At 41.3% G+C, this 13,948-nt stretch overlaps 1 protein-coding gene across 1 annotated transcript in view; it reads right to left on the reverse strand.

Annotated features, from left to right (window-relative positions):
- Positions 1-262: 262 nt before the first annotated feature.
- The window catches only part of IQCA1 (IQ motif containing with AAA domain 1), a 107,602-nt gene continuing 93,916 nt past the window's right edge, over positions 263-13,948 (reverse strand). The window contains 4 exon segments of the mRNA XM_062002651.1: positions 263-367; positions 4,510-4,748; positions 9,158-9,335; positions 13,310-13,396. Of these exon segments, the coding sequence (XP_061858635.1) occupies positions 263-367; positions 4,510-4,748; positions 9,158-9,335; positions 13,310-13,396 (609 nt within the window).

Genomic DNA, 13,948 nt, shown 5'->3' on the forward strand with positions numbered 1-13,948 from the left:
CTGAGTAATGAACCCTTCTGCCCCCTAGAATCTCTTAGAATAAATAATGCTTGAGCAAGTCAGTGGTCGTTAACTCTTTATCCTCTGAGAGTTAACTAATGCATCCATGTCTAACTTTTTTAAAAAGTCATTCAGAAAGATATTATCTTTCCTGGAATACCTATAACTTGGGGTACATTATTCTGATGTCTGCTTTCCTAACATCTTCCCTTTTCAGTAGAGCTGTGACTGGTATTGTCAGAGGCAAAAGTCTTCAGGAAGTTTATTTTTTCCCTCCTCCTTTATTTGGTTTTCCTTTTTCTGCTTTCTCACTGTCTGCCAGTGCTCTGATTCGTGCTTTACCCAGTGGTGTCTTGGCATACCAAGCCTGGAGAATCAAAAAATGTGTATGTTTTAATAAAACTTTAAAAAAGAAACAAAACCACAAACCAAAACACTCAAACTTTTTACTAGTACCATGGAACATTCTTCAAAAAAAACCCCCAAACTCTTAAAACCCTGGCTGGCTTGTGGAGAAGCAGAAATTAAATCCTCAGATCTCTAGAGAACATTATTATAACAAGAATTGTAGCAATTGCTTGCTTGAACTGTGTCTCATTAACAGGAATACTTAGCTGAGCCATTTGTGTTGCTATAGTTATAAGAATGTTAGAACTTCTATGATCAACCCAATTTCTGAGGTATATATAGCTCTTGTCAAAACTCCTTCTCGTCTGAAGCTTGGCAATAGACAAAGTGTATACTTCTCCTGTTCTGCAAATTAATCCAGACAGGTTTTTTTTATTTCAATGAGAGAGCTTAAGAAGGAAAACAAACCCTGAACATTAAAATCCTGTTCATTGCTTTCAGCTGCCTGCTCACAATCCTGTGACTTGTAAATTATTTTGGTATAGTTGCTCTGCAAACTTGCCAAGCTTCTGGACCATAATGTCAAGAAGCCAGCTCTAGACCATGTGCAAATAATGTAAAGTGAAGGAGAAAGCAATACTTTAAAGTTTGTAATCTGTAGGAATTGGTCTTTCCTCTTATATACATACAGGAACATTTATCAGTGAAGTCCTGCCTACACCAGAGATTAAAATGCAACTAGGTGTTGACATGATAGATAAAATGCCTTCCCTCTGACTGTATTAATCCATGTGCTGCTCCTGGAACGAATGTCTTTCCTCTGACCGCAGATCACTATTTAATGCCACAACCGTGACTCTTCTGCCCTTTGCTTGCGTTCCTGCTATCTTCAATATTCCTACCAAATGCAGCATCCTGTAAAGTCTGCCTTTTCCTTAGGATCCATCCAAAATGCTGCCTCCAGCTTGAGCCTGGTAAGGCTACCCCTAGAGATTTGCCTTGCCTAGTTCCCCAGTATGTGTTATAGACAGGCATCATCAAGAGATGTAGCTGGGAGAAGAGGTATTGGAAGTGTATGAGGAAGAAACCCTTTGATGTTTCTCTCGCAGCCCAGACAGTCCTTCTTTGTGGGACACTGCTTAAAGGCTTCCTCTGAGAAAGGGGCTGATGATAGATCCTGTTTGGATCTCTTGTCTTGTAACTTAAATACTGTAAGCTGGTAAATGAAGTCTGACAGTGTCAGATGCCCAGCTGGCTGCTGAGCAGCCTTTGCACTGAGTTCTCTGTTCTAGCTGCCTGAATTAGTTGAGCACCTTTCCCCCAGGAACCCCTGCTCCCCTGATTAAGATGCCACGTGACCTCTCATGCATCCACGTTTACATGGTGTCATGGGAGGTGTTTGGGTGGGGTCACTGAGCTATCAGGGCAGTGGCACAGGCAGTTGAATTTTGCTGTCCTAAAAATAGTCTCAGGCCAAACTATTCCTGTGTGTGGGAGAACAGACACAACTGGAACAGGATGGGGCAAGAAGAGGTCTGGAAATTACTGTTTCTGGTCTTTCATGAGTGGGATAAGACAGACAAAGCGGCGGTTGTGACTCTTGGCTCAGGGAGGTATTGAGTTCCCCAGCAGCAGTTAGTAATTGAGCAGTGTCTCTGGCTTTGTGTGTGTGATATGCCATGAGGCCATAGAAATTTTATTTTCCTCTTGGGTTTGTTGTCCTGGGTATAAGGTTCTCCAGACTTTAAATGGGAGATAGAAAGAACACCACAACCCTGTTAACAGTTTGCTGGGAGCTTGGTAGGGTGGCAAGCTCTGTTTAGTGGGTGCACCCTGGGGAGGTCATCTCATTTTCCACACTGAGTTGCTGATAAAGGGCTCTGCTGTGTATGGCAGGAGGAGCCAAGCGACTGTGAGGCCTTCTCTTGTTCTATTCCCATTTCTTAAGAAAATTAACCTGCCTATTGGCATGTTATAATGGCTACCTTTGACTCTTAAGCTAGTGGAACTGCTATATGGGATTAATGATTAATCAGGTCCTCAGATGTGGTTAAAATAAAAGTAGATTTATTACTAATGCACGAGCATCTGAACTGGGGATGTAAGTTACAGTGATGGACCGATCAGAGTTAATGTTTGCTTGTTGGAGGAATGATGTCTGTAGTCTCTGGTGTGGGCTTTCTTACGTATAAGTATTTTGCCCTAGTCGCTGCCAGGCAGAACTGGCATGCCAGTCAACCTGCCCTTTGCTCCCTGGGGACTACTGTTATTTCTCTGTAAAGATTTGTATCCATCACACTGGTGCAACAATTTTTAATTTCAAAAATGTGGATGTATAATTGAGGCGGAAATTTGAGTAAATTGAGTGAAGAAATCACATTATCGCAAATTTTGCATTATTTATATTCATTTTGGAATACTGGCAGAATATAAATGTCAAACAGGGAGATTCATGTTTCCAATGAATAGAAATCAAAGATTCATCACAGCGCTAATCTCCACTTTGAATACTGCATTTTAGCAGCCCCCCTTCAAAAAGAGAAGCAGCAGAAAAGGTCCAGCGATGGCAGTGATTAGAGGCTCAGGAAGAAGGGCTTCTGTGCAAGACGAGACTGTGATATCAGAGTTAATTAATGCATGAGGCCATTTTGACAATCTGCTTCCCTTGTGCCATATTACAGGTGCCGGTGCAAGGTTGTATGACATTTAAGGGAAACAAATTTAAAACAGATAAAAGGAAACGCTTTCTTAAGGGCTGTAATCAAATGTAAAGAAATGATAGCCATGGGATGCTGAGGACAGTATCATTTGAGCTGTGTTCAGAATGAAGTGTTGCCTGCACACTTTGTGCTGTACAAAACAGGCACATTATGGTAAGTGGAATAAGATTCTGAGGTTAAACTTGCAGTAAGTACCAGCTCTCATGTTTTGGGGTACAAATGGATTACTACTTGGAAATGACAGAGGCTTTTTTTCTTTCCTGCAACACTGAATCATTAGTCTTTCCCTGAGGAAAGATAGTGGTTTAGATAGGAAGCATGAGGAGAAAAAAAGAGTAATTTGCCAAATATCACAAATGCTGCCTATGCTGAATGAGCCAACTGGCTCTAAATGGAGAATAATTGGAGAATATTCAACAAGACTGGGAAATATATATATTTATCATTAGATTAGCAGTGGAAGAAGACTTGGACAAAGTTGTTGGAAGCTGCATCCTGTTTTCTGTGGGAGCCAGTGTGGAGGTTCAAAACCAGAAGGGATTCAAAGAGCAGAGTGAAAAGGAAACCTTTCAGTCAGGAGAATGCTATGGGTAGAAGTTGAAGGAGATATGGCACTGAGCTCTTTTGGGGTCTCTTGGCTTTGGTACAGAGGCCCTATCCCATTTGGTGGCCCTGGCATGGGCTGCCTGCAGTTCCTTGGCACACAGCAGGATTTTCCTGTTCAGTATCTGAGGATTTTACCAGTCTTTAGTGGGCTGGAAGTGCCTTAGTCAAGTGGTTTGCCATTTTTTCTGGGATGTCAGTGCTGCTAAGCAGCTATTGCATTCTGTTAATTAGTTCAAGTCCAGTTCATCTGTCTCTAAGCTACACCAAAGCCACTTCAGCATATAAATAGTAGACCTGTACTTAAGCCTGATAAACTTCCTATCAATAGGAAAACCAAAAGCAATACAGTGAAGGCAGAATTAACTGCCACATAAAGGTAACCCTAGCCTAGGGAAATAAAGAGTAATTATTACCAAGACATGATGATGATGATTTCAAACATGAATTCTCTTATAAAATCAAGCTAGGTTTGCTGAACACCTCAGCCCTGAAAGAAAAAGGACCAATGTATTGTACTAATGGCATCTGCATAATTTATCCATGTGTGTGAAAGCCCCTGTGTTCAACATGAGCTGGGTGCAGGCAGTAGGTTCAGCATGACATTGTGCTTGGAGTGCTGCCTGTGCAGAGCTGCTGCCTGTAATAATGCCCAGCAGTCTGGGCTGCCAAACATCCCAAAATAGGGAAGATGGGTGTTTGATGCCGTTGAGCCATATATCATCATTCAAATAGTGATGTGCCAACCCATCAGCAGAATTAGCAGGACTTGGTCAAATGTTCCTGAGCAAGGACATGGCAGGGGACAACAGACAGTTAACACAGTTCTTAATGTCACCTTAAATGTTTCTTCCTCCTCTTTGTACACTGGTTCCTGTCTGGCCAGTGAGGTCATGAACTCAGCAGTCCTCAGTGGTTTCCTGGTCATCTGCAGGAGGCGTAGCTCACTCAGGACAGTTTGCACTACTTGGATGATGTGTCCCTGGGTGAAACCATCAGACATCTTTGCTAGGCAGCTTATGCTTAGCAAGTTAGTGATTGCTCCACCATTCTGCTGGATGATGTGTTTCCATAACACTGTTCATCAGGACCCAGAAAGAGAGTGATGAAGACATGCATTAAGGAGAGCAGGAGAAATGTTTTTGCATTTAGAAACTGAAACAGGAAAATAAGGGATATCGGTCAGGAAAGCCAAGATTCAAATTTTTCTTCTTTGCTGTTCTTCACCTACAGATTTGTAGCAGAGGGGCCTTCAGGCACATCTGTTCTTAAACTGTTAGTGATTATTTGTTGGCTACCAGTCAGTACTTTTCAGAAAGACATTGAGGGCACATAATGTGTGTAAAAATATACAGGACTACTTAAACATGACTATGTGTATACACAGAAAGAGAACCTGTTCAGAATGTTCCCATTTGGGTATGTAGAGTTAAGTACCTACCAGAGCAGTCTGTTGTGATTTCTGTGATCCTGTTTGCCGGTTATCCCTGCTAAACTGAGGGCTTCTATGGAGACTCAATGTCTGGTATGGAAGCTAAGGGCTTCCAGCTATTCTAAAGGTTATTCCAGGTTCTAAAGGTCAGATGTAAATTTCCACACGTGGCATTTTGCTTGTTATTTAATTGGTGAACCTGGTTGTATCTTTTAGCTAGGCACCTCTGTGTCATGAAGGTTTGTGAAATGCCTGAGATTTTGCTTCCAAAAATAAACATCCTTTGTTTTATCCTATGTAAAGTAACAGTCTGTCTCAGAGAAACTTGGTAAAACTTTCATGCCACCTCATCATGCTTTCCTTTAAAGCCTTACATGAATGCATTTGGAAAAAAATAAATATTATGCATAGAGACTTTAAAAGTTCTTGAATGAAACAGCTCGTGATTTGACTATCATGTGCCTTGAATGTTTATATGTAATATGAAATTGTTGGGTGGGAAATTAATGGCATTGGATTATGGGGCAGTCATGCAATGAAGAAAACCTGCCTTATTTTTTCTTCAGTTGCAATGTCTATCCTATGGACTTGTGCCCATAGCTATTGACAACTCTGTACTACATTTTTCACTCGGCAAATTGTGGTCTTCCACTTGAATTATATCTATGCTCAATAATTATTGGCTGAATCACTAATTCATAAAAGAGGAATTGATGCACACAACAGTAAGCACTACTTCTGTGCAACCATATATTGTGTGCTGTAGCTTCTGTTGCAGGTAGGTTTGTGCATAATAGGAGGTACTGACTTGGTGGATGATTAATGGGAAGAAAACCAGTATAGGATCATGAATCTTCCAGTTTAATGATTTCCATTGTGTGCTTACTGTTTTCAACATGTATAGATTGGAATATTCTGGTTTGTAACAAGAGGAAGGTAAAGAAATTCCTCCTAACATCCAGCCTGAAGCTCCCCTAGCACAACTTGAGGCCATTTCCTCTTGTTTTATTGCTTGTCACTAGGGAGAACAGAGACTGTCTGTCACTTCTTTACTGAAGGAATTTCTCTTCTGAAAGGACTGTCAGGCACTGGGATGATCTGCCCAGGAAGGTGGTGGAGTCACCATCCCTGGAGGTGTTGCATATTGCATATAGGGGCTGGGACAAAGGCTGGACTTGCTCTTAAAGGTCTCTTATAGCTGAAACTATTGTATGGTTCTATGTCCCAGAATATTATAGTAAAGGAAGACACATTCAATTCAGGGACCTCACTACACATAGTCACCTTATAAGGTCTGCCCTGAGCCACCTTTTCTCCAGGCTAAACAGTCCCAGGTACCTCAGTCATTCCTCACATGAGACGTGCTCCAAATCCTTTACTAGCTTGGTAGCCCACTTTTGTATCCTCTCCAGCACCTCAATGTCCTTCTTTTAGAGAGGGTCCTAGAACTGGGCACAGTATTCGAGGTACAGCCTCACCAAAGCCAAGTACAGGGGAATGATCACCTCCCTCCTCCTGCTGACAACACTGCTCCTGATCCAGGCCAGGATGCCATTGGCTTTCTTGGCCACCTGGGCACACTGCTGGGCATGCTTGCTCATGTTCAGGTGCTCTCAATCAACACTCCTGGGTCCCTCTCTGCCTGGCAGCTTTCCAGTCACTCCTCCTTGAGTCTGTAGCACTGCTGGGGGTTGCTGTGGCCCAAGTGCAGAACCTGGCACTTCGCCTTATTGAAACTCACGGCATTGGCCTTGGCCCAGCCATCCAGCCTATCTAGATCTCTCTGTAAAGCTTCCCTACCCTCAAGCAGCTCTACACTTCCACCCAGCTTGATTTCATTTGCAAACTTACTAAGGGTGCACTCTGTCCCCTCATCCAGATTATTAATAAAGATATTAAACAGGAATGGCCCCAGTACTGAGCCCTGGGGAACACCACTTGTGACCATCCACCAACTGCATTTAACTCCATTGACATCGACTCTTTGGACCTGACCATCTAACCAGTTTTTCACCCAGGAAAGTGTATACCCATCCGAGCCAAAAGCAGTCTTTAAGAGAATGCTGCGGGAAACAGTAAAATAATAGAATCATAGAATGGTGCGGTTGGAAGGGATCTTTAAAATAGTCCAACTCCCCTGCAGAAGCAGGTTCACCTAGATCAAGTTGCATAGGAACATCTCCAGGTGGGTCTTGAAGACCTCCAAGGAAGGAGCCTCCACAACCCCTCTGGGCAGCCTGTTCCGCTGCTCTGTCCACAGCCTTTCCTTCATCCAACAAGTGGGTCACCCTGTCACAGAAGGAGATGAGGTTTGTTAAACAGGACCTGCCCTTTATAAGCGCTGCTGACTGGGCCTGATCACCTGGTTGTCCTGCATGTGCTGCATAATAGAACTTGGGTTGATCTGCTCCATCAGCTTCCCAGGCACTGAAGGCAAACTGACAGGCCTGTAATGTCCCAGATCATCCTTCTGTCCTTTCTTATATGTGGGTGCTATATTGGCTGACTTCCAATCATATGGGACCTCCAAAGTCATTCAGGACTGTTGATAAATGGTGTACAGTGGCTTGGCGAGCACCCCTGCTAGTTCTCTCAGCACTCTAGGATGTACCCCATCTGGCCCCATAGATTTGTACACATCAATGTGGAGCAGCTGGTCATTGACCATCTCTTCCTGAAATGTAGGGGGGACATTTTGCGCCCTTGTCCCTTGGCTTGAGGGGCTGACTTTCCCCAGTGGAAATGCTCCTGTTACTAAAGACTGAGGCAAAGAAGGCATTAAGCACCTCAGCCTTATCCTCGTCTTTTATAACAAATTTCCTTCTGGATCTAATAGGGGATGGAGGATCTCCCTGGTCTGTCTTCTATTGCTAATGTATTTATAGAAACTTTTCTTATTACCCTTTACCTGTAAAGCCAGTTTGACTTCTAGCTGGAGACATGATCTCTCAGAGATCAGTGGCATGAAGGCTGTCTGTTTTTCCTTGATGTGGTTGGTCATCAATAAGGACATTCAGGCCAGGAGCACGTGGTAGCACACCATTGAGAATCCTAACTCAAATGTGTTTGGTGCTGTTCTGAATAGCCCAACCTCTTTTCAATATTATTTTTAAACTGAATCTAACCAGCACTTCTGCTCATAACTCACTGCATCCAGACTCCTCAGTACCCAGAAAAGTATATTAAAGCACATGATATCTGTGATGAAAAAACAACAAGAAAAAATTGTATTTCTGGGAACAGAAGCCATTCTAATCCCACCTACCACTTCTGAAGGATGTGGATATTTTTCTTAATTGATTCACATTATTAAGCTTAATTTAGCACATTTCTTGCTAGTTAATGCCAAGCTACTGCAGACTACAAGGTGATTTAAATCTGAAAAAAAACTTGCAGTCCTGGAAGTTTGTCTTTTTCTGTTTGTGTAAAGTTGTCTGATAAAAGACACTGTTTTTCTCGCAAGCTCTGGCTCTCAGCATATGGGATAGTCAATGACTTTGTCAGACTTTGGGAGCACCTGTCTATCACTGTAAACATTTGATAGACTAGACATGAAAAATATTGGATGCCTCTACAATTTCTCTAAAGATGCAGAAGTACAAAAGCGGACCTTAGTAGTGACAAAACTCAGTCCTTCAAACATGGTTCTGTTTATGGAAAGGCCTTGAAGTATATTGTTTAGAGTATGGAAATTGGACAGGAATGACAGAAATTCAGAATACCTGTGCAAAATTTAAAAAAGCTGAAAATAGAACATGTGCACAAAAATAGAACCTTATCCTTCATACAGGGAAAACAAACAGTTTGGGCTGAACTTGGTGCACACTAAACAGCTTGTGAAAAAATGATAATCACTGCTAAAGAGTATTTTGAACTCTAGCTTCCACTTTTATTAATTGATCTTTGGGATCTTTATATCAGTATTTACCTAAATTGTCAGGAATTCAGATGTTCTTGGAGTTTGAATTAAGTTTAAAGTCAGTTCTGTAGATAGTCAGATATTAAACATGGATTTTAAACAGTAGCCATCATCAGGATGGCTTGAAATACTTGCCAAATCTTGAAGCGTAGTCAGGCCTTGGAATTAGAATGATTTTTTGGTAAACTTTGCAGAGAGGCTTAAGATTAGCATCGAAAGGACGGTTGGTGGTTCCCACTAGCAGCACTCTGTCCTGTGCTTTCAAAGCCTTTAGAACTTTGGGGAGGATCTTTCCAAGTTGTTTTGGATTCTCCTTCAGCATGTACATGTAAATACAAGGAGGAAAGAGTTGTTATCCATGCTGGCAGTTTAGAGTTAATAATATCAAGTTGTAAACATACTATATATGACAGGATCTTGTGCTCTTTTAGTAATCTAGTTGCATTTAGTATAAGCTGACTAGATGCTCAACCTAAGTAGAAGGTGTCTGTCTCCTGAAAGTCAGGTAAACATGAGATTTCTGCTTACCTATTTGTGGATTTGTGCTAGTGCCTTTCCCTACTGAATTTGCTGGTCCTACTGTTGAAAAACAGGACAGAAGCAACTAATTTAAAGAGGGAAATCCTTGTTTCCATTTCAAGGAGAAACATTGCTTGGACCTGCATACCTGATGAACCTTATCAGATAGAAAAATTCCCAGGGTACATAATCTGCTGTGGAATCCTCCCAGCTCTTGGAAGTTATGATCTACCAGCTCCTGTTCGTGGTTTAAATGTGAAAAATAAACTCACTGATTTTTGCAGTAATTTCTAGCTTGCCAACACTTTAACCCAAGAACACAGCTCTTTGAATTCAGGATTAATTTCTTTGCAATAATTTACTATTTGACTTGATATATTATTTAAGTATTTCACTACTATTTACAGAAGAGATGAGTATTGAGCAAAACCTGTTATTGGATAGTTATGTTTGATAATGTTCAAGTTAATATTGGTTGGAGGAGCTTAATCAAATTGCTGTGGTGTCACTATTGTTAATAAGGATGTGTCAACTGGGTTTGGGTAGTGTATCAGAGGTCTAATGACTTGGAAGCCTCTTTGCAGAAATGATTGAAACAGCACTGTTAACACAAGTTGCCAACACTCACTTGAAGGCTTTGCTCTCTAGATATCTTTCTATTTTTTTTTTTTTGTGCTATATAGTTGGCAGCTCCCTGAGAGACTTGAGCTTTAATTTCAGATCAACTTTTGTAAAATGTCAATAAGGAAGAAACAAGGTCCTGCAAACCTTCTCAGGCAATAATAAACACCTGTGAATCTACATTGCATGCACAATCTTTGTGATCCATTTTTTCTTGTCTGCAGTAGCAGACAGCTGACAGAAAGGAGACAAAGCTCTGGTTATTTTTTTGGAGTGAAAGCTGTGGAGGAGGGGAAATTGGGAAATCCCAAGAGTCTTGGGGTAGAGTCACACAGTTAATTGCTAGCTAAACTTATCTTAATTATGTCTATGTTCTCATTCCTTTTTATTCTCATGGTCATACCATGCATCTTCCTAAATTTGCCAATTGCTCAATCATGATGAATTAAACGTGTTATAGCACTGAGGCTTAGATCTTCCTTTGGATGATGGACATGTTGCTTGCCAGGATGATACATCCAGCTCATGTTTTTGCTCTTGGATGAACTATTCCTGTGGCCATCACTCAATGCCATCTGACATCTTTTCCTCTCCTCCTTGTGGTGCCTGTTCACGCAAGACTCTCCGGAGAGTGGAATGCCTGCACTTGCTCCCAAAATGTCTTGTAAGCACAGTAGATCTGCCTTGGAGCAAAGGAGAAGTCTTGGCTGTTCTCTTGCTCAGAAAGAAGGAATGCTGCTCTGTTCACACCCAGACAGTATGTTTTCTGTCCAAGGGCATGGATTCAAACCACAGGCTCTTATCCAAACTTTGCCATTTCCCTGTTGGGAAATTAATTTTTGGTAATGAACTTTGTTCTCTGACGGTTAAAATAACCCACTGTGATATAACTGCCTTGGACGTTTTAGCCAACCTTGCCAGCTTTGGTCTGCCAGAGAGATCTGTTCACAGCAGTGACTGAAATGTGGATTTACTTTGTTTTTAACACATTTTATTCTAGCTAAATTACTCTTGTGATTTAGATGCCTGTTGCTATTTATAGACCTTATGCTTTCCTCTTATTCATGTGTATTGGAAGGAAGTACGAATGTTTACCAAGATTTTTTGAGACATCAACATTGCTAGAAAAGTGAGAATTATAAAATTATTTTAGTTTTGGAGAGGAGTGGGTAGAGGAATTCCGTCTCACTGAAATGACTGATAGAACAGTTCCTTCAAGTGAGAAAAAGTGTCTTCTGGGTTTGCAGTACGCTTTCTGCTGGGAAAAAAAATTATCAGGAGATGAGAAGAATCTTTCAAACAACTGTCTGACTCCCATTTCATCTCCCGTGAAAATAAATCCTAACTTATCCCCACCAAATTATATTAATGGATTCCCACTAATTTAGCATTGTTTACAGGGATTCATTGCTCAGCTTGTAGGAATATTAATTTTAGAACTTTAAATGACGGAACCAGTATCAGAGACAAAGCTTAAACACCCCACTCCTGTTAAGCCTACTAAGATAGACAAGCATTTATGTATTGGCAGCTCCTGTTATGCTTGTGAAACTAATGTGAGTCCATAGCACACACATTTCAAGGATATGTCATGAAAGCTAATAATATCTCCACCACTTTGAAAGAAATGTGTAGGTAGCAAGAAGGGCTGTTGAAGAGGCAAGCTATGATTTCAGTCATGTGCACCTGAGCTGAAGAGAAATGGGATGAATTTTGAAAGTGACCCATCTTTAACCATGAGTGGCTGAACTGCTTGCACACCCTCCTTGGCCAGCTAGGTTACCATGAAATATTTGACTATGTATTCTCTAGGGAGGACTGGAGACACTAGTTTTCTAGTGGGCATTTGAAAAATTTAATGCTTCTTTCAACCAGGTTCTCAGTCACGCCAGAAATGTCACACTGAGAGGAATGAAGTGGCTTCCATTCACTTTGACTTCTTCAGAGGGCTAAACTTAGCTCATGTTCTCTGAAACCCAGCTGTCTTGAAGTGTTCCTAAGGAAGACTCCCCAAACTGCCATTTACCACTGTCTGTCCCTCCTGATTCTTTCTGGCTCCAAATATTGGTGACGCTATGAGCTATATTGGGACATGAATGATTTCAAGCCTGGAGCCATCCACTCCCACCAAGAACACAAGAGACCTTTTGTTAAATGCCTGTAGGGCTCAGGATATGATAGCAGGGGCAGAAGTGATACCCCGGACTCCGAGGTGGGCAGGACAAGACATTTTTCAATACTAGTGGCTATCAAAGCAGGCAAAGATCATGGATATTTTGGCCCTTGGTCTTAATTGTAATTTCCATCTGCACTTGCTGTTAAGGTTTGAGCCCAAGAGAAAGGTTCCCTTTTGCTGTAGGGACCACTAGAGGGCATTGGCCACTGAGTGTCCATCAGCTTATACACCCCTCCCGAAGAAACTGCCTCGTTGGAAGGATGTTTCAGCCTCTAAAATACAGTCTTGTGCTCATCTTGTAGTCGACCTGCATAAGACTCACCTTAAGGGAAGAGGTTTAATTTTTTCACATGAAAAAATAAAATACTTTGCAAGCAGAATGAATCCAGTCAGGATTTCACTCTACTGCAGTGGTTGAGTTGCTGTGCCTATTGGGCAGTGTTTTAATTCTCTTTCTAGTGGGGAAGCTACATGAGAGAGGAAAGAAGGGAAGCAATAGCAATAGGACTCCTGGGAGCCTAAAGAAAATAATCTGTAAGCATAACTATTTAACATAGTCTCTTTGTTTTCACAGTGGAAATTTATCCCTGTTACTTTATTGTTCACTTTGGCTCCATCCAATTTCTCAAATTAATAGAGCTGAACAACTTAAGCTTGTCTTAACTTCTAGTTTCTTGCCTCCTGTTTTGAAATTCTCCATTATTCTCTTCTACTTTTCAGTGTACTGATGAGCAGTGACTGGACAATTTTCAAATAAAGCCGGTGTAGGAGAGAAACGTGACCTCTTAAGGGTTTTTAAGAAGTCACAAGTCTCTTAAAATAAAAATGTTAGTGAGACAGGCTATTATCAAGAAAACTTTGGCAGGTCTGGTCATACTGGTATGTGTTAAGCTAAGAAATACACTTGTTCCTTTGTGTCAATTGTAATGCAACAGGAGAAATTATCTGCACCAAAAAAGAGAGCAACTCACATCTTTTTCAGCCTTCAGCACTGCTTTAGAAAATATTTTTTCTGTATCTCCAATCCACACGACTGAAGGCTGCAATTGCTTAGCCACCTAAGAGAAAATCGGGCAGAGAAGGCAAGAAGTTGATTAAAATGGCTACAATTTCATACTTGGATGCCTATAATTATGTTTGAAACCATATTTCAGCAGTTAAAATTAGCTTGGTTTATTTTTTTACAGGAATGCTCAGCACTCATGGATTTCATGAGCTTTGCTCAGTAGCCCTGGCAAATCAAACCGTTTCTAGTTAAGAATCTAACATTAAAAACCCAACCCAAATTGGGTCATTTTGATTGCTATGCTTATTTTTCATTTCTCAACCCAAATTCAGTTGCAGTTCTTCAAAATGAAGCCTGGGCTCAGGGTTCAATGGCAAGGGATAATTACTGAATGACATGGTTTAGTGATGGGCTTGGCAGTATTAGTAATGAGACTTGATGATCTTAAAGGTCTTTTCCCAGCCCTTATGATTTATGATTCTATGACAGACCACCAGCAGCTTTAGACTGTGTAGGATTCTTCCCTGGTTTTCTGGGGATGATACAGATGGGACAGGCAAGACATGGCTGTTGTGTGAGAAGTAAGGGTACTAATCCTTAAGTA

This window comes from Colius striatus, chromosome 9, assembly GCF_028858725.1.
Source record: "Colius striatus isolate bColStr4 chromosome 9, bColStr4.1.hap1, whole genome shotgun sequence".
Taxonomy (NCBI): domain Eukaryota; kingdom Metazoa; phylum Chordata; class Aves; order Coliiformes; family Coliidae; genus Colius; species Colius striatus.